Raw genomic sequence first — 20,847 nt, 5'->3', positions numbered from 1 at the left:
ATAACTGAGTGAGCTGTGATTCAGGAAACAAGCTAAACCAGCCTAAGCAATCGGATGGGCATGTAGTACAGGCAAGTCTTCCCGCTGAGGGCTGAGCAGCCGATGCTTTGAGAGGTGAAGGACGTGACTTCAAGACTTCAGGAGAGGGCTGAGCAGATGGTGCCCAAGGGGCACATGAGCAATGCTTATTTCTCCTTGACTGAAGAATGGGGCCTGCCTTCCAGAGGAGGAAGCTGCTATGGGAGAGGCAGAGGGCAACCTAGCCCCCAGAGAGTGGCACTGAGGTCCCGCAGCCCTTCTCCCAATCCCGGCCTACCAGAAAGCTGGCAGCTTGCACAACAAGCCCCCACTGTTTGCAGGGTTTAAAAACTTGCCTTCTCAGGAATGTGGAGCAGAAAGGGCAAACAGGGACACATGTTTGCCTTCAAGAACTCCCAGTTCAGAGGAGCGGGGCATGAATCTCCACAGAGCATCAAATGACCACAGAAAACCCTTTTCTTAATCAATAGACTTTTATTGCCAGTTATAAATATTTTCCATTTGTCCCCTATTTACAATTGCAAAATAGTTTATGATATTATACCCACACCCACCATTCAGCATCTTTCTATAAACTCCATGAAAATTCAATAGGAAATAAAAAGCTCTTTTGGGGATCCACTAACCTGGTTCCCCCAGACACCAAACAGCCCCACATGGACAGCAGGCAACATTGCAGTGGGTGCTACACAGTAGCAAAGGGGTGGGGGGCTGGAGGTGGCACTCGGGCAGGGGTCAGGACACCAGGCTGCTCAGGATGTTGGTGATGCTCCAGTGCTGGCCGGAACACTTCTGCAGCACCAGCTGGAAGCCAAATTCCGTGTCACTGGTCTCCTGCAGCTCCAGGCAGCGCTTGGACTTGCGGTTCTGGATGGGGCCTCCCTAGGATCCAGGGCAGAGAGTGGGGTCAGAGGCAAGAGGCAACACAGGGAGATTTGGGGAGTCTCAGGCCCAGTAGCTGGTGGGGGCTGGAATTATTTGTGTGGTCAGATGCCTGCGATCTGGCGAGGCCATGAGAAGTTGGGGCTGACATTCTCATGAATCCTCAGGCTCCCCTACCATTTCTTGGTCTCCTCCGTAAGGCTGAACATCTGCCTCTGTTTTCTTCAGTGTGCTAGCTCTTTACCAGGAAAGAGATCTCCCCCAACTTCTGTCTATCTGGCTGGATATATAATGCTGGTTTGCTTTTACAGTTCAGCCTGGGACATCCCGCCTCTAGGGTCCATGCCTCCAACTGGACCTCTGGAGCCATCAGTGCTGGCCTGAACCAAACCCAGGAAACTGGGTGCTTTCTATTAAACCAATGGGCTCCCCCAGCCCTGGGTCTGCATGGTTTTTCCTCCGTGCTACCGATGTCCAGGATGCTCCACAGTCAGGCATGCTCAGTTAATGCCCCAAAGCCCTTGGAAGGAAGGGATGTTCTGCTCCCCAAAGCAGCCCTACAGTAACAAGGGGAAACATTACATTTCTTGAGCTCTTGGTAGAACCTGAGCCTTCTGGGGCTGCTGGCTTAGAGCAGGCCAGGGGACCTGGGACGTTGGCCTGGACAGTCTGAGCATCTCTAAGTTACTATCAAAGACATGCTCAACTGAGCTTTGGCCTCTCAAGCAAGCAGAATTCCGGGGAGTAGGTGGTGTTTCTTTATAAGTGGGCCCCTTATATTAATAGCTTAATGGTCCTTGAGTGTATGGTCAAACTTGCCTTTTCCATGGAAATTACTCCCCCTGTGTTTCCTGTTTTAGCAATAACGAGTCATTTGTGTGGGAAGCCTAGGCATTTTCATTGACTTGCACTCTTCTTTCTTAGGATCTAATTAGTCACTGAGTTCTATCAATTCTACCTGCCTCATGTTTTGTTACCCTCATCCCTATCCCCATCACTCTCATCCTACTTTGGGCCACCATCTTCTCTCACCTGGACAACTGCCACAGCCTCCTAACTGACCTCTCTTCCAAAATTCCATAGGCAGCAAATAGAGTGGTTTTTCTAAAACATACATTTGGCCTGGAAGATAAAGTCCAAGCTCCTTAGCACAGCAGCAAAGGCCTCATGGTTTGATTACTGTCCTCTCCCTGGCCTCCCCTCCCTCCCCATATCCTTCACAGTTTTCTGGATAAGTTTGCATTATCTCAGGGTCCCAAGACTTTGATCAAGTGATTCCCTCTGCCTGAGGAGCCTTCTCCAAGCTTCTGGAGCAGGCTGGGCCATAGCCATGGTTTGCGGCTCAGCTCCTGCATCATCTCCTCTAGGAAGCCATCCCAGCCTCCACCCACACCCCAGCTCTGCCTCCCTCTCCTCCAGTCCACCCAGGTGGCTGGTGCTCTTCATCTTGTGCTTTCCCCATTTAGCCTTTATTGAAGGGAGTGGTTTTTCTTGTCTACTTGTCTCTCTCCCCACTAGACTGAGAGTTCTACATTTTGTTGATTTCTGTGCCCTCAACATCCAGCAAAAAGCCTGGCACACAACTGGTGATTAATATATGTTGTCTATACAGGTGGGAAAGGAAGGGGTCAGAGGACAGGCCCCACAGTACTCTGATATTCCACTCTGGAGTGACCCTTAGAAGGGAGCGAGAAAATGGTTGACCGGAGGCAAGAGGGGAGCTCTGGGGTGTCATTTATGTGCTATTTGGTGACCTGGGTGGTGGTTACGTAGGTGCTCACTCTGTCTAGCAAGCTCCTTCCATGTTCTTCAAGAGCCAAGTTAAGTAACCATCTCCTCTGAAACGCGATCAGCCATGCCATCCCTCTGGTTCCATCACTAATATTTCCCTGCACTGTTCCACTCAGTTCCCAAGAGGGAGTGGGATTCAGTGGCACTCGGGGTCCCAGCAGGCCTGACTGACAGCAGCAGGGAGTGGCTGGAGTGAGTGTCCACAGACCCTCCAGCTGACCTCAGGTATGATCCTCTTTTCACCCCGGTAGAGTCAGCCCCACTCCTCCAAGGTAACCGCCATCCTGATTCTGACACTATGGTCTTGTCTATTTTGGACGTTTACATAGAGAGAATTGTATATGTATTCATTTGTCAGGATTCTTTTGCTAACGTTATGTTGAACATTTGTTTTGTGCATGTTCCTGTATGTGTGTGTTATTTTTCAATCTAAAAAATTTAAAACAAGCCCACTTTGTGCAGGGACTTTGAGTAGCAGATGAAAGGGGACAAGGAATGGGAAAGCTGAATGGCAAAGGGGGTGAGGAGTGTGTACATGTGTGTGTCAGGGAGAGATCATAGAATTTCTAATTTCTGATATGTGGGAAATAGGTTTTAGTGAATAAAGCAGGGTCCCTTAACCTGTAACCCAAAAACAGCACCTCCCCTGAAGAGAGAAGTGACTCATTGCACTCAACAGCCAGGACACAACAGAACAAAGGGAAAGTGCCAACAGTTGGCTCACCTGGAGACCACAGGTGCAGCCCCAGAGAAACTGAAGGTGCCAGCTCTGAAAGGGCAGATGAACAACGGCTGTCAGTCAAAGGCTCAGAAAGGACCCCGGAACCCTGTGTTGGAAGATACCTTTAAGGTTAACCCCTTCACTCATTTGCAAGCTGAATGGCCTTTACACATCGACCATTGGGCCATCCACCTCTCTTTGGCCACCTCCACTCCAGCACCAAGAACATGGCCCTCCAGAACATGCACTTTCTCCTCTGGAGCTTCTCCATCATTAGAACAATCTCCTCCCATTGAACATGTCTCAGAGGCATCCACCAAGGGGCTGAAACCAAGGGGTGCACATGTGGGTCTGCTCCTGCTTCTCGATCCCTTACCTTCCAATAGGGGAAGGTGATGACCATGGCCCTCCCTAGGTATGTGCTTTTCCAGGTTTAACTTCCCTAGTGCCTTCCGCTGCTCCTTATGGGAAAACGTGTCCTTTCATCATCCTGGTTGTTCTCCTTTGGACAAGTGCCAGTTGTTTTGTGCCACTCAGAACTGAACAGAGGGTATCCCCTCATTTACACTGGGCTATAGGGTCCCTCAGCATAGCCTGGAAGGGAATCAGCACTTTTAGAGGCCACATCACATTCAAAATACAAGGGATATTCTAAGCTTGATGCGTTCTGTCTTCCATTGGAGGGTATCATGCCAAGAGCTGAGAGAGGAAGGAAGGAGTGGAGGTCTCTGAGAAGAATTCCTTCACAGACTCAGAGCTGACATTTTCCAGGTCCTAGTGCCTTCAGAGACAGGAAGTGTGGTGTCCCTGGGGCAGAAAAAGCCGGGATAGCCTCCTGGAAGGAGGTAGAAGAAATGGAACAAGGCTGAGAGTGGGGTTTAGGGGTTGGGGTGATGGAGAGAATACAAGCTCAGTGAGAGTAGCTGGGCCTGTCAGGGAGGGTAGAGTATGGGGCCAAGGAGACCACCCTCACTGTGAGCTTGGAGAGGAGTCTTCTAGCACAGGGTAGGAAGGTCACCTTGGAGGCCTTGCTGAGTGGAGCCCTGTTCTGCTCCTTGAGAACAGATCTGGAGTGTGGAGAGAGGAGCCAGGCTACCCTTTGGGACTAGAGCTAGTGCTGGTCACTTGTACCACCTCCTTCTTGTCTTCTTTCTCCGACTTCAGCCTCTTTCACTGAACAAACTCAGGGTTCTCTCTCTCTCCCCCTCTGAGAAAACTCCTTTAACAGCCTGCCTTTTCTCTGTTCAATCCCTGGTGAGTTTAGCACTCTGGGGAGAAGCCTGTTGTTCCTTTCTGGTACATCTACCTGCAGGTTCTACACCTAAGAGAAAAAAATGTAATAGCAGATGCTTTTTTACCATGTACCTAGTACTCTGTCTAATGCTTTACATGCCTCACCTCACATATTCTTCACAGTAATTCCATAAGGTGGAGATTATAATCATCTCCACTTTATAGAACTGGAGACTGAGGCTCAGAGAGATGAAAAGACTTGACCAGGGTCATGTGGTCTACATGTGGTAGAGCCCCAGGCTGTGAGCCCAGGAGTCTACCCCTTCACTGTTCCTCACTAGGATACATGGCCAGCCCACCCATTTATTCCACAGCCCTTCTCCCCACCCATGCCTGTCTCAAAGTAGTGGACTAGACTGAGGCAGCTGGTGGTGTCCCGATGCCTGAGGTAGAGAAAGGTCACCTGGGAGATCTTCAAGGAGTCCTGGGTAGTCAATCTGATCTTCCCCTTTGAAGGCCCTCTGCAGAGACATGGTTTATCTATCCAGCCAGCCAGCCAGCAAATACATATGTATATATATATAATGAGGACCTACCATGTGCAGGAAGAGTTCTAGGCACCTGAGATACATCAGTGACAAAAAAGAAAAAGATCTGTGTTGGTGGAGATGATATTCTAATAAGGGAAAAAGACAAGAGGGTGCTAAGGTTGTGAATAGAGATGTAGAGCAGGGAAAGGGGGCTTGAGGGAGTCATGGTGGACAGGAGACAGGTTGGAGTAGCAGAGCTGTCAGGTTGATTGATCTTCATTGAGGTGGTGAGAGTTGACCAAAGACTTGGAAGAGGAGGAGAGGGAGGTAGTCAGAGGACAACTGGCAGAAGAGTCCTGGGCACTCAAAGCAAAGCTCCAATGCCAGGAGGGGGCCTGGTCTGTTTGGTGAACAACAGGGAGGTCAGTGTTTGGAGCAGATCAGGCCTGGGAAGGGGGTAGGAGATGAGGCCTAAGAGGTGGGGGTGGGGTGGGTTGTATGGGGCCTCATGGGCCATTAAAAGGACTTCAGCTTTTGGTCCGAGAGACAGGGCCTTGCAGGGGCTGACCAACACGTTAACCGGATCACTCTGGCTGCTGTGTTGGGTGTAGAGTGCTGGAGGACAAGGAACAAAGCAGGGACACCTGTAAGGAGGCTCTTTAACCTAATACCCAGAGCCCTGCTGGCAGCCTTTGGGCTAGTCCCATGGCTTTGGGGGTGCTGGGGTTAAATGTAGAGCCCTCCATCCGTGGAGGGCACAGTCACTTGGTTTACCAGTCCACCCATCTACATTATTTGTGTAATACTTACAACTACAGGATCTGGAAACACACGGTACTTTTAATTAAAGAATTTAAATAAGGGCAATTAAACCTGGCAGGAAAGAAGCCGCAACACACAGAGAACTTAATTGGAATGGAAACCAAATTAAATATGGAAATAGCCTTAAAAAAAAGTTGAAAGCTGAATGTATAGAATTAAGAAGGCTAATAACAATTCCTAGAGCCGACTTTCCCAGCCCCCAGCCTAGTACCGCCTCCTCCTGGGCCTCTCTGGAGTAATGGCTGGAAAGAGCATGAGCAGTGGTATGAGCTGAAGCAGTGAACACAGGACTCTAATTCCATCCTTGGCTCTGGCTCTTGCAGGCCACATGACCCTGGCTAAGTGGCTGAGCCCTCTGGGCTTCTGTCATCTCATTTACAAAAGAAGAAAGGACACTTTGGATGCTATGATTTCAGGTTTCAACACAGAGCACCTACTATGTGCATATTGGGGTACATGGAAGCCATGGTCCCTGAGCCCAATGGACTAAGGTCAGCTTATACAAGTGAGCACCTCTCTGCCTCAATTTCTCCAAATGTGTGCTTGTGGCAGCTAGGGGTAGATAGAAAACAGCTAGCACCACACCAACTTGCCCTGCTTTTCCTGGGATGAGTAAATGGATTACAGAATTCTCCAACTTCTGCAGGAGTCAGAATCATCCACAAAGCTTATTAAAACTTAGATCACTGAGCCTTGTCTTCTGATTCAGTAGGTCTGGGATGGGGTAAAAAAAATTGCCTTTTCAGCTTCCCAGGTGATGCTGATGCTACTTGTTTAAACAATCCATGACTCTTTTAGGAAGGTTTGAGCCTAGCTTCTAGTTTGCATTCTCTATCCCGAGGTGGGGTTTCTGGAGTATCTGGACTGAGAACAGTATAGTCTCAATTTTGCAATCAAAGTGTTCACAAGGAGGCTATGTGTGCACTGAATCCTATATTTCACAGTTCCCATTCCACTTGCATTTCTAATTAATTTTCCATGGGCAAGTAGCCCAGTGGGTCTTTGGCTTAAATGTAGTATACTTGGGAGTTTCCAGGTTAAGTAGTTAATGATTAATAATAAAATACTTCAAAGCATGGGTAAGATATTAGTGTTATTTAAAGAAACATTGAGATTAAGTCTTTGGTTAAGAGATCTTATGTATTATGAATATTCAACACTCAATTTATTTGAACAAATAATTTAGTGTTTTGTTTCTTAAAGGGGACTCACCTAAACCAGAATGAGTTTCAACCTGGGACTTGCTGTAAAGGTCCATTAAATTGAAGATGGGGTAAATGCAAAAAGGCAGGTGAAGGTCATTCCATGTTCATGGATTGGAAAATGAAATATCATTAAGATATCAATACTACCCAAAGCAATTTATAGATTAAATGCAATCCCAATAAAAATTCCAACAATGTTCTTTGCAGAAACGTAAAAGTCGATCATCACATTTATATGGAAGTATAAGGGGCTTCCATAAAATAGCTAAAGCCATACTGAAAAAGAAGAATGAAGCTGGAGACTCATACTTCCTGATCTTAAAACTTATTACAAAGCCACAGTAATCAAAACTGTGACAGACACATAGGTCAAGGAATTGAATTGAGAGCTCAGAAATCAATCCTTATATTTATAGTGAAGTAATATTTGACAAGGGGAAAAAGACCACTCAACTGGGAAAGAATAGTCTCTTCAACAAATGGTACAGGGAAAACTAGATCTTCATTTGCAAAAAAAAAAAAAGGAGAACCTCACACCATATACAAAAATTAACTCACAATTGATCAAAGACCTAAATATAAGAGCTAAAACTATCAAACTCCTAGAAGAATTCTAGGGAAGCTCCCTCAGGACTTTGTGTTAGGCAATGGTTTCTTAGATTTTATACCCAAAGAACAAGCAATGAAAAAAAATAAATAAATGGGACCTTATCAAAATAAAAAAACTTTTTGTTCCTCAAAGGACTTTATCATGAAGTAAAATGTCAACCTATACAAGGGGAGAAAATATTTGGAAACCACATATCCTATAAAGTATTAATATTCAGAATATATAGAGAAACATGCCAATGTAACAAAAACACAAACAACTCAATTTTTAAAAAATGGCAAAAGACTTGAATAGACATCAGGTAGGGGAAGGCCACTGGTGTAAGGTATTGGTGGTGGTGGGCATTTGTGGGAAGGGATGTACCTAGGGGTGGATATGCAAATGGTCAGACAGCACATGGAAAGATGTGATGCTCCACATCATCACCATCAGGGAAATGCAAATCAAAACCACATTGGAGTAACTACTTTGAAGCAAATGAAAATGAGGACACAGTATATCAAAACCAATGTGATGCAGCTAAAGCAGTGCTGAGAGGGAAATTTACAGACCAAATGCCTACATTAAAAAAGAAGAGACAGGTAAAATCAGAGACCCAACTGCACACCTAACGTAACTAGAAAAAGAACACAAACTAATCTCAAAGCAAGCAGAAGGAAGGAAATTAAATGAAATTGAGAATTTAAAAAATTAGAATTAAAACCAAAAGCTGGTTCTTTGGAAAGATTAATAAAACTGACAAACCCTTACCTAAAACTAACAATAACAGAGAAAAGATGCAAATAAATAAAATCAGAAAAGAGAGAGGGGATATCTCTACTAACCCCACAGAAATAAAAATGATTATAAGAGGATACTTTGAAAAATTATATGCCAACAAGATGTAAAATTTCGATGAATTGGACAAATTTCTAAAAACACATGAGCAACCTACATTGACAAAAGAAGAAATAGAAGAACTTAACAGACCAATAACAAGTAGTGAGATTGTGTTATGCATCAAAAACCTCCCAACCAAGAAAAGTGCAGGACCAGGTGGCTTCACAGGTGAATTCTACCAATCATTCTGGAAAGAACTAATACCAATCCTACTCAAACTCTTCCAAAAAATTGAAGAGGAGGGAACATTATCTAACTCATTCTAAGATGCCACCATCACCCTAATACCAAAGCCTAAAACATAAAGATGCTATAAGGAAAGAAAACTACAGACCAATCTCTCTAATAAACTTAGATGCTAAAATCCTCAACAAAATACCTGCTAATAGAATCCAACAAAACATCGATTGAATTATGCACAATGATCAAGTGGGTTTTATCCCAGGTGTGCAAGGATGGTTCAACTTGAGAAAATCAATCAATGTAATATACCACATGAACATATCAAAGGGGAAAAAAAATCACATGATCATCTCTATTGATGCTGAAAAGGCATTTGACAAAATACAGCATCCTTAAAACTTCGAAAGACAGGAATAGAAGGAAACTTCCTCAACATTATAAAGAATATGTGTGAAAAACCCACAGCTAACATACTCGATGGTGAAAAGCTAATGGTTTTCCGTGTAAGATCTGGAACAAGACAAGGATGCCCATTGTCACCACTCTTATTTAACATTGTATTAGAAGTACTTGCTCCAGCACTTAGGCAAGAAAAAGAAAGAAAAGTCATTCAAATTGGAAAGGAAGAAGTAAAACTTTCACTATTTGCAGATGACATGATCTTATACAAAGTTCCAAAAAACTATAACAAAGTTTCTAGAACTGATAAACAAGTTCAGTAAAAATGATGAGATATAAGATCAATGTGTAAAAATCAGTGGCATTTCTGTTCACTAATAATGAACAATTCAAAGAGGAAATCAAGAAAAACAGTCCATTTGCAATAAGAACTAAAAGAACAAATGTTTAGGAATAAACTTAACTATGGTTGTAAAGAACTTGTACAAAGAAAACTGTACAACATTGCTAAAAGAAATCAAAGATGACCCATATTCCATATTCATGGATTGAATATTCCATATTCATGGATTGAAGACTAAATATCATTATGATGTCTATCCTACCCAAATTGATTTACAGATTTAACATAATCCCCACAAAAGTTTCAACATCACTTTTTGCAGAAATGGAAAAGCCAATTACCAAATTTATTTGGAAGTGTAAGGGGCCCTGAATAGTGAAAATCATCTTGAAAAAGGAAAACAAACCCAGATGAATCATTCTACCTGATTTTAAAGCATACTACAAAGCTACATGGTCAAAACAGCATGGTATTGGCACAAGGATAGACATACTGACCAATGGAACTGAATTGAGAGTTTGGATATAGACCCGAGCATATACGGCCACCTGATATTTGACAAGGCCACAAAACCCAAGCAACTAGGATATGTGTGGGGAGGGATGCACCTAGGGCATGCTTCTATGAAATATGAATGTATTCATGTTTTCATAGGGTGTTTTCTCAGGGGGTAGAGACCCTCAGAAAGCTAAGTATAGAACTACAATATACCTGTTAGTCACAAACCTGAATTTGCACTAGGGTAATTCAGAGACATCCATTCCCATTACAGATACTCTTTAATTTGTAAAGTAATACAAGGGGAAGATACCTGTGAGTAAATTTTCTCAGTGCTTGTGGGTTGTGATTTACAGGTACTGAACCTACATATAGTGTTTCTGTAAAGCAAGGCTTACCTGTATATAAAGTCAGTCCTGAAGATAAAGAGCTAAGCCTTGCTATAAATTACCCAATGCAATGCCATGTACCCCTTTAGTCCTTCTCTTTCTCTGTATGTGCCTTCTGCCTGCTTTTGGAAAGTCCAGGGGACAGGGACCCTGATCTCTTTCCTTGCTCCATGAAGCACCAAGCAGAGTGACGCACTAAATGCGGGCGTGTGCAGCTTTATTCACTGCCTGCTTCAAATGCTGCTCACCAGTGAGTATGGACCTTGAGGTCTGCATGATTTCCACTGCTCTGCAATTGATGTCACATGAAGCAAGACAGTTCCTTCCATCTGCCCTATAAGATCTAAACCCCCTCTCAATATGAAGCAGAGCGGGCATCATCATCCCCAAATCCTCAAGTTTGAGGAATGAACAAATAGAAGGGAAGAGTACAAACATGGACCAAAGTAGACATTATTACTGTAGTAACAGAAGAACTTGTAATATTGATATAAAGATGGTGGTCAACAGAGGTTCTGAGGGAAGGAGAAAGGAAGAACAGGTGGAACATGGGACATTTTTGGAACATTAGAATTGTTCTGCATGATATTGCAACGATGGATACAGGCCATTATGTATTTTGTCAAAGCCTATAAAACTGTACAGAGCAAAGTATAAACCATAATATAAACTATAGACCTTGGTTAGTAACAATGCTTCAATATTTTGTTCGTCAGTTATAACAAATGTACCACACTAAAGTAAGATGTTATTAATAGGGGAGAATGTGGGAGGGGAAGTCATTAATGATATGGGAATCCCCAATATTTTCAATATAATGTTTCTGTAATCTAAAAATTCTCTAAAAATAAAGTTTATTACATAAGAAAAATACAATGGGATAACATTTCACACCCATTATAAGGGCTGCTATTAAAATAATGGAAAATAACAAGTGTTAGAGAGGATTAGAAGAAATAAGAACACTCATTAATTGCTGATGGCAATGTAAAATGGTGCAGCCACTGTGGAAGGCAGTGTGGTGTTTCCTCAGAAAGCTAAGTATAGAGCTACCATACCTGGCAATCCCACCAGGTATATACTCAAAAGAATTGAAAGCAGATATGCACACCGATGTTCATAGCGGTATTATTCACAATTGCCAAAAGATGAAGCAACCCAAGTGCCCATCAAACAGTGAATGGACAAACAAAATGTGGTGTGTATGTGTGTACGTGTGTATGTGTCTATCTATCTATCTATCTATCTATCTATCTATCTATCTATCTATCTATCTATCTATCTATCTATCTATCTATCTACCTACCTACCTACCTACCTACCTACCTACCTACCTACCTATATACCTACCTACCTACCTACCTACATTTTTATATATAGTGGAATATGATTCAGTTGCAGAAAGGAATGAAGTACTGATATGTATGACAACATGGATGAACTTTGAAGACATCCTATTGAGTGAAATAAGCTAGATACAATAGGACAAATAATGTATGATCTTACTGGTTTGAAGCAATTAGAATAAGCAAACTCAGCATCAGAATCTAGAATATAGCTTACCAGGGGATGGGGTAGGGATAGGGAATGGAAAGTTAAGGCTTAAAATGTACAGGGTGGCAGTGGATGTGGCTCAAGCTGTTGAGTGCCTGCTTCCTAAATGGGGGATCCTGGGCTCAGTCCCCAGTGCCTCCTAAAAACAAAAACAAGCAAACAAACAAAACAACTCAGGGCATTTCTGGGTTCATGTCCCAGCTCTAGTACCTAAAAAAAAAAAAAAGCACAGGTTCCATATGGAATGAAAGAAATGTTTTGGTAATGGATGGTAGTGATAATAGCACAACATTGTGAATGCACTTAACAGCACTGAATTAGATATCTGAATATGATGAAAAAGGGTAAAGTTAGATTGTTACATGGTAACAGAATATAATTTTTTATAATTCCATGGAATTATATTATACAAACAGGGAACCCTAAGTCAACTCATATAATTAAATTAATAGTACAATTATAAAAATGTGCTATCGTCAATTTTAACAAATGTTCCACACCAACCCAAGGTGGTGGTGACGGTGGATAAATGGCAATCCTGTATTTTATGCAAGATTGTTTTGTAACCCCACAACATTTCTAATAAAGAGAAGAAAAATTTTATAAAAAGACAGGTGAGGGGGAGGGCGTGGAGACAGCAGGAAGGCTGGAGGGAGGGGGCTGATGCAGGAATCCAGCCAGTTGACATACCATATACCTGGGACTGGCCTGGCAGGGAGAACCTAGCTCGGAACTCCCACTGCAAAATAATCCACTAGTTTTCTAGTGGCAAGGCAGATGCATGATGGTACGGTAGTTAAAAGCTTGTATCCCAGAGCCAGAATTCTCAGGTTTGACCTTGAAAAAATTAATCTCTCTGTGCCTCAGTTTCCTTATCTGTGAAACAGTAACTTCCTTATAGGGTCGTCATGAGTATTAAATGAGCTAATATTTATAAAATAGTTAGAATAGTCCCTGGCACAGAGTAAGTACTGTATAAATGGTTGATAACTTTTTAAACCTCATCTAGATTGGGGTAGCAAAGTCCCCACTCTAATCCAGGTCCCTGATCCTGTAGGGGGATCCATAAACTAGAAATAACTAAGAAAACACCAGGGTCTAAACAAAGCTTTGTCAGTCCCTCAACCCTGGACAATTTCACACTTGCCCTTTCATGTGATATGGAAATGAAATGCTATTTTAGGACAGAGTCCCCAGTGAAATGCCCACTTACAGTCTTTTCTTTTCAGTATGAAAGGTCCTCGAAGCTGGGCTTTCTGACAGATTCTGGGGACTAGAGAGGAGAAAGTCCGTGGCTCCTCCCTGCATGCTGGGAAATGCTTTGGCTGAATTAGTGCTGGGTCCCTGGGGAATGTGCTTTGTAAATCGTTTCTGTTCTGAGTGGATAACTCATCTTGCATCAGATTATTAAATTAGACCACACAAATCAGAGTCAACTGTCTTTCAAGGGGCAGGCTTGGCTCTGCACACAGCCCTCTTCCAGGACATCTCCCCACGCACTCAGCATTCTCTTGCCATTGACAGTTATCTTGGTTTTTATCCTCGATATTCTCCCGTGGAAAATGCATAAATGCTGTGCTGGAAATGTGGGCAAGCACAGGGCTCTCCTGAGGTGTGGAGTTTACTCTCCACGGGAATGCTGCCCTGGGGTGCTCCTGGACTCCAGCTGGGTCTTGGAAACATTTCCACCAAAGCCAGGGTGGTGAGAGCAGTCCCTCAGAGTCTGGGGGCAGGCTGCATGGACTACTCAGGCATTTCATCGAGGCCTGCTGCTTATATTTTAATATCCATGTAAACTACTACACAAAGATATTGTTACTATCCAACATTACACCCCTGGAGCACTGGGTTTATCCAGTAACCTGGGGAGTACCCCTTGGTGCCTGTCTGTTTCACAGCTGGGACCCAGGGCCACCTAGGGGTGTTCATTGTAAGAGCGAGGAGTTTCCAACCAAGCAGGCTCCTCTGACTCTTACCTTGAAATGGCTTTGAAATGCTGTAGTACGATTCGTTATTTTCCAGTCTGTTATTTTGGGCTGGTGTGCATGGGTGTGCATAGTCTCTGAGGGTAAGGTTTCGTTCATTTTGGATCTACCACAAACCTGGGGCAAGACCTGACACACAGGAGGCCTTTGTTTAATATTTATGTATTTTTAAAAAAGGATTCCTTCTTTCAATCAACAGCTTTATGTTAGGTGCTGGAGTGGGTGGAAAGGGTAACTCAGTCCTACCCTCCAGTCTTTACTGACTGGGAGAGGGGGCCATGGGGTGAAATGACAAGTGAAAAACGTCCATACAAGAAATTTTAGCATCGAGGTGGAGAAAGCGGCCACAGTAGTAGCTGGGGGCAGGGAGAGGGAAGAAGAGATGTGATGTGGGGGCATTTTTGGGATTTTTGAGTTGTTCTAAATGATATTGCAGGGTCAGATGTTGGACAATATATATCCTGCCATAACCCACTGAATGTACTGGGGGAGAGTGCAAACTACAGGGTAAACTATTATCCATGTAGTGCAGCAGTGCCCCAAAATGTGTTCACCGAGTGCAATGAGTGTGCCGCAATGAGGGGGGAGGTTGTTGGTGTGGGAGGAGTGGGGTGAGGGGGTGGGGGGTATACGGGAACCTCTTATATTTTTTAATGTAACATTTTTTATGTGATGTATATATATCTTCAAAAAAATACAATTTATAAAAATGATGTGGTAGGGGGGTGGGGAGTGGTTTATATGGGAAAAAATAAATAAAGGAAAAAAAAACAACCAAAAAACTGCCATAAAGTATGATAAAGAACAGCACCATACAACGAGTTTCCTTGTCAAATTTGGGGTGCTTTGTAATAAGGCGGGCCTGGTGGGACCACATGGACAGACTCCTCAGGAGTGTGCGGTCTGCCTTGAGGAGTTTCAATTCTGAGCCCTTACACTCTCCCAGTCCAAAACCACTCACATCTGTAGTGCCTTTCGCATGCTGAGGGGTCCTCGGAGCCCACCCCTCCCAGTCCCTGGATTATGGCCGTGTGAGAACTGCTCTGTAAATTGCCCCTGATTTTCCTCCCTCAATGCCAGAGGGGACAAGCCTTCCCTTGCACAGGGCAGGCCTGCTGATTATTTGAAGACAAAAGTCTAACCCTCCTGAGGGCTTTCTGGTCTTAAACACAACACATTTCTCCAACTCTGCATTCACAGATAGAGAGAGCCAAAGAAGACTGGAGGGTAGGACTGCGTCTCACGTCTCACTAACTCCAGCCCCTAACGTAAAGCTGTTGATTGAAATAAGGAATCCCATTTTTAAAAAAATTCACAAACATTAAACCTGAGCTGTTTAGAGATGGGGCATGGCTGGAGCGGGGGCAGGTCACCCCAGTCCTGAACCTGGGGTGGCCCTGGATTGATAATCTCTCACAGATACCCCCAGTCAGTACATCACTTAGTTCAACAGACTCTGCTGAAATGTCTCACAAAATCATTCCCCACAGGTGCCTGGTCCCATGCCCCATGGTGACCACGTCCTCATTGCTCACCTGGACGACGGAACAACCTCTTAGTGTGTTTCCCTGTCTCCGGTCGCTTTTCCTCCAATCCACCCAGCACTATGCTGCCAGAATGATTATTCAGACCCCACCATGGCAAACCTCTGCTTACAAAGCTCCCCTACTTGCCCTGTGCTTTTTAGGTGAAGGCCAAAGTCCGGGGCATGGCTTCCCAGGCAGACCATCAGGTGCCCCAACTTGTCCACCGCAAACTCTAAGTTCCACTCCCCTGTTGATTCATATTTCTCAGACACGTTCTGCTGTTTCACGCCTTTGCCCATGCTCAGCCTCCACTTGGGAAGTTCTCCCTCTCTAGGCCTGGGCACTGACTCTACAGGTCCCAAGGCCCAGAACAAACAGGCATCATGTGGCAAGCCGTCCCTGAGTTCTGCAGACTATCACTTAGCCCGGGTTCCCAGAGTGCTGTACCTGCGTGGGTTTCTGCCCTCATCATTCAGTTTTGTTGTGTGTTTACATGTCCGTGAGCTCCTCGAGGGCAGAAGCTATGTCTGACTCACATCTGCAACCCTCTTGCTCAACCCTGCACTTAACTCAATGTTTGATGAACGACTGAAGGAATGAATGGTCATCATCAGAAAATTGCTCATCAGTGCCCTGAGCATCAGGGTTGCCAAGAGATGTTTTCATCAAATGCAGTTTCTCAATGTTAGTATCTTATGCTGCCCTGGTTCAGCCTGAAGCATGGGAAATTCAGAAGAGCTTGCAAGGGTTAGAGAAAAGGCATTCTGTTTGTTAAACAGAAAATCAGGATATGAGATAGAACATTAAGATATGCAAATGCCTTTCTTCTTTGTAGGAGAACCTGGGAGAATTGCACTAGAATTTATTTTGAAATTAATTCAGCCTGAGTATCTGTGGAACTTCAATTTGGTCCCCAGGAGAGTAAATAATGCATAAAATGGAACTGGAAAGGAGACTTGAAATACACCCAGTAAAATGGTCCTATTAGCTCATCTTCTGCATGAGAACATTCAAGTTGGTAGGATCTCCATATTATATGCAAAGATTAAAATTTGTAAGAAAATTAGTCCAAACACATGACATAAATTGTGTAAGAGACTTCTGGCTTCTACTGGCCTCATCAACAGCGGCTCCTAACCAATGAACGCTTGTGGATGGGTTCCAGGTTGCGTGATAAACATTGATTATTTTGCATTAAGCAAAAATTCCACATATGTTAATTTTGAAATACCAAGTGAGAGTATCTGCTTTGGGTCTGCAAATTAGGAATTTTAAAATATTTCCAAACAGCTCCTTTTGGTGGAATGATCAAAGATGTGGCTGCTAAAGGACTGTAATTAGAAATGGGCTAAAGGGGCTGAAAGCTACCCAGTCTTCAGGGCTCCAAAAGCAAACGCTGCCCTGCTTAGTTGGTTGTTCATGTGGGGTGCCTGCTGAAGGCCATGGGCTGAGATGAGAGGAGGAAGTTGGATTTTGGGGTGTCTTTGCCTGGAGGATATCCATTCTAGGGGATAGTCTCTTCCCTGTCCCATTTGGACAGATGACATGGAACGGGTGGGAAGGGTCAGTCGTGGGGACCCAAGGCATACAGATCTGCAACAGGAGATGGAGCCAAGGCACCCCAGCCCCAGGACCTCAGCGCATGTGTCAGAAGGATGTGGGGCTGGAAAAGAAGCAGGTGGGCCTGCAGGTGGGTCTGGGGGTTAAAATCCCAGCTCCACTGCTCTCAGCCATGTGATCTTGGACAGGAGATTTCATCTCATTTCCTCACCTTTGAGGTGGGGCTGCTGTACTCATCAACACCTAACAGCACAAGGCTGAAGGTAGACAGGCCGAGGCCTGGGACAACCAGCACAGACCAAACTCCCTTTCCTTGGTTATTCCTGAGTCCCTAGGAGGAGCAAGGCCTTGAAGGGATGGGTAAGTGCCTGGTGGGACATGACGTCTAAGGTCTACCCTGGGGCAGACCAGGGGGCCACTGGCCACCCTCCTCTCCCAGTGTGTCCACACTTCCATTAGTGGATACCCAGCACACCTGGCCCACACCACCTGAAGCTGGGCTCCAGGGGTCAGCCTTAGACCTTGCCCCAAAAGGAGATCCTAGTGATCCCATCAGGGTCATGGGGGCCCCGGGGTCATGGGGAGGTGGGGAGGAGGAAATGGTTGACTTTAAACTGCATTTCAGCCTCTTCTTCCTGATCTTTCTTCCTACCTCTCTCCCACTTTAGAGTTTCCCCCTCCAGTTCAACCCCTCAGTTCCTACCAGAAGGGCTTTCTAAAGCTCAGATCTACAGAGGTCAGTCCCTTATCACACATCCTCCACCTTTCATGGGACCAGTCCAGGCTCTGAGGCCTGCCTCTATTCCCTGGCCCAGCCTGCCTTGTCCAGGCTCATCTCTGGCCACTCCCACTGTGCCCTCTAGGCCCAGCCACACCTAGCTACGTTCCCCTGGGTTTTGATGCTGCACTGCTTTACAACAGGTTGGGCCCTCTCCCTGGAGATGCCTTCACGCCTTCTTTATCCAGCAAGTTCCTATGGTACCAAGTGAGGTACTGTCTCCTCTGAAAAACCATCAGCCGTGCCTCACCTCCAGCCCTACCACCAGCATTTGGTTGTACGCTTCCACTCACAGTCCACAGGAGGAAGCTGAACCAAGTGGCCCTCAGGAGGGCACCGCCACTGACCCTCCAGATGGCCCCAGGTATGACCGCACTGGGTGTGGTGTTGCTTCTGGTCTGCCAGCCAACTTCACATCTAGTCTTAGCTGATAAACAACGGCCCCTTTATCACCCTGCACACACCCTGCCATCCTCCATGACAACACGCCTCCAAGCCTCTCTTTGCCTCTTGGTTTAAGGGGGGGGAGGGTGGGGCAGGAATGAAGCTCTTTCTTGTGGCCCTTTGAGCTGGAAACCTGGCAAGGAAAAGTAGCAAAGGTGTGGCCTGGTGCAGTTTGGGGGGAGCAAAGGCTGACCTAGCTAGGGCATCTGGCCACTCAACAGGAGAGAGGGGAGATAGAGGAAGATAAACTCAGTTTTCTCAAACCTTGGCCCCAACGCTGACCTGCTTCTGGGTGGCCACTTCAAACAAACTCTGACAATTAGGAATATAAAAGAGAATTTGAATGATGAAAACCAACATGAGCAGCTTTGTCCCTCAGTTCTTCATCTATGAAGTCAGGGTAATGGTACCTAATGCATGAAAGTTGTGAGAATTACGTGAGTTAATATATGCCAAGTACAGAAAGTCTGGCACAGAATAAGCCCTGTGGACACATTGGCCTTTTTTCTTATTGGGACAGACCTTTGCAGTTTACCACAACAAAGGTCACACCAACAGGAAGGGGTGGGGCAGGGGTCACAAGTCCCTGTGCACACCCCTTTTCAGTAAGCCCCATTTTGGAGGCCCAAGCCAGGACTCCCAAAGCTTCTGCAGGCATCCTCTGCCTGCTCTTGACAGTGCTCTGGTTTAGCTCCCTGTGTGCTCCTCTTCAGCAACTGCTTTCCTGTGTCCACAAAGTCAGGCCTGAACTGCTGCCCTTGCTCTCTGACTAGCTCCTAAATCTGTGTCCTTGTTTTGAATTTGCCACCCAGCATGGGCTTTTACCACCCATCCTGGACCTGACTAAAGGGTATCTCTCTGTTCTCAGGTTTCACAGACCCATCCCCAGGTATAAGGTGATCCCTGCCCATAAAACATGATGTAGCTGGGACAACCTCAAACCAGTCCCATACTACGGGGGAAAGTACCTAGATACCAGGACTGCAATCAAGGTGTCAAGAGGTATTCAACTCTAAAATTCTAGTGCCTCCTCAGCAGAGCAGAAGCAGCTTTCTGGGGAGCTTGAGTCAGGGGCCTCTGCCAGCTCAGTCCCCTGACTTCCCTGGAACCATCCACCATGTAAAATTTGCCAGGTAACCTAATGCTCCAAACCCTCCATGGCCTCCCTAACTTCCTGGCATTAACACTTTCCTTCATGGCCTGGGCATACCCAACCATGGGAGGAAACTCATACTAATGTAGAGGAGTTTCTGGGGACTGAGGCAGAGGTTCATTGTGGGTGACATTTAGTTGGATATCTTGACCACTGGCTATCATTTTATAGTGGGGAAACACAAGTAATCCAGATTTTCACATTGAAAACCTAGCTGAAAATGACTTCCAGGTCCTGGGCCAATGAAGAGTGGGAAGCCAAATATGGACACCAGAGTTGATGTAGATTTGATAAAGGAGGGTTCCGTAGCCACTAGTGTGGGGACCGCCCTTCACAAAATGGGCACCAAGATGCCACCCTGGGAGGAAATTCACCTTGTAGAGTGAGGGAGACCCCATACTGGGAGGAAGGCGGACAGGGGATTGCCAAGGGTCAGAGATGACCCAGCACCGACTATGCCTGAGAGACTGGGTAGTTCATCTCATGAGATGGGGCTCGTGTAGAAGAAAGGCCAGGGTTTAATGTCAGAAAGACCTGAATTTAGTCCCAGCCCTGCCACTTACTGGTTGCCTTAGGCAGGTGATTCCCTTCCACCCTGAGTTTCCTTATATCTAAAAATTAAATAAAATGATAATAAAACAATAATAATACTCTTCTACAGAACCAGTATCTGGAGTCAAGGAGATAACATATGTGAAGCCCCTGGAAGGTAGTAGGTACTCTGTAAATATTATACCTGAGAATTGTCAGGGTCGCCATTAACTGTTGCCTCTCTGTCGCTGTTGTTTTCCTCTCCCCCCAACCCCTCCCTGGTCCCTGTGGCCACTCTCCCAGGTTTTCTGTGCTGCACATTCCTGGGAGCTCTGGGGCTGTTACTTAAGGCTGTACCTGAGAGAACTGCCAGTGGAGCTTCATTCTCTTGGCTTTGGCGTAACCGCACTCGATGAGCCGTGGGCGACTATTGACATCCACGAGGCACCGGTTGTCATCGTCATCAACTGTGGGGCTCAGGATGCCCACATGGATCTGCTGACTGCTTGTGTAGTATACATTCTAGTGGGAAGGAGGAAAGTGAGGTCAGTGCCAACAACCAGAGAGATAGGGCTTCTCTAGTGCAGAAGGCCGGCAGAGAGACCATGGTTAGGGAAGATTCTGGATTTTTAAAATTATTTTTCTAATGCAACCAACAGGAAGAAACCTTTTCACATATGATCTAGTATATCATCTGGTCCACATGTATAATTGAAACAAAATTTTCAAGCAATAAAAGTTACTTGCACTACAGAAGGCACTCTAATTTCAATTCTGTTCTATTCTTCCATT

At 45.1% G+C, this 20,847-nt stretch overlaps 1 protein-coding gene across 2 annotated transcripts in view; it reads right to left on the bottom strand.

Moving 5' to 3' along the window:
* Positions 1–493: 493 nt before the first annotated feature.
* Positions 494–20,847, bottom strand: part of GALNT18 (polypeptide N-acetylgalactosaminyltransferase 18) — a 344,314-nt gene continuing 323,960 nt past the window's right edge. For both annotated transcript variants that reach the window (XM_058305729.1, XM_058305730.2), the window contains 2 exons: positions 20,413–20,577; positions 494–921 (listed from right to left, as the gene is read on the bottom strand). In XM_058305729.1, the coding sequence (XP_058161712.1) occupies positions 775–921; positions 20,413–20,577 (312 nt within the window). In that variant the 3' untranslated portion in view covers positions 494–774. The remainder of the gene's footprint in view (positions 922–20,412; positions 20,578–20,847) is intronic.

The sequence above is a fragment of the Dasypus novemcinctus genome, chromosome 10, assembly GCF_030445035.2.
Source record: "Dasypus novemcinctus isolate mDasNov1 chromosome 10, mDasNov1.1.hap2, whole genome shotgun sequence".
Lineage (NCBI taxonomy): Eukaryota > Metazoa > Chordata > Mammalia > Cingulata > Dasypodidae > Dasypus > Dasypus novemcinctus.
The sequence above is the reverse complement of the archived record's forward strand: the minus strand, read 5'-3'. Positions and strand labels throughout refer to the sequence as shown.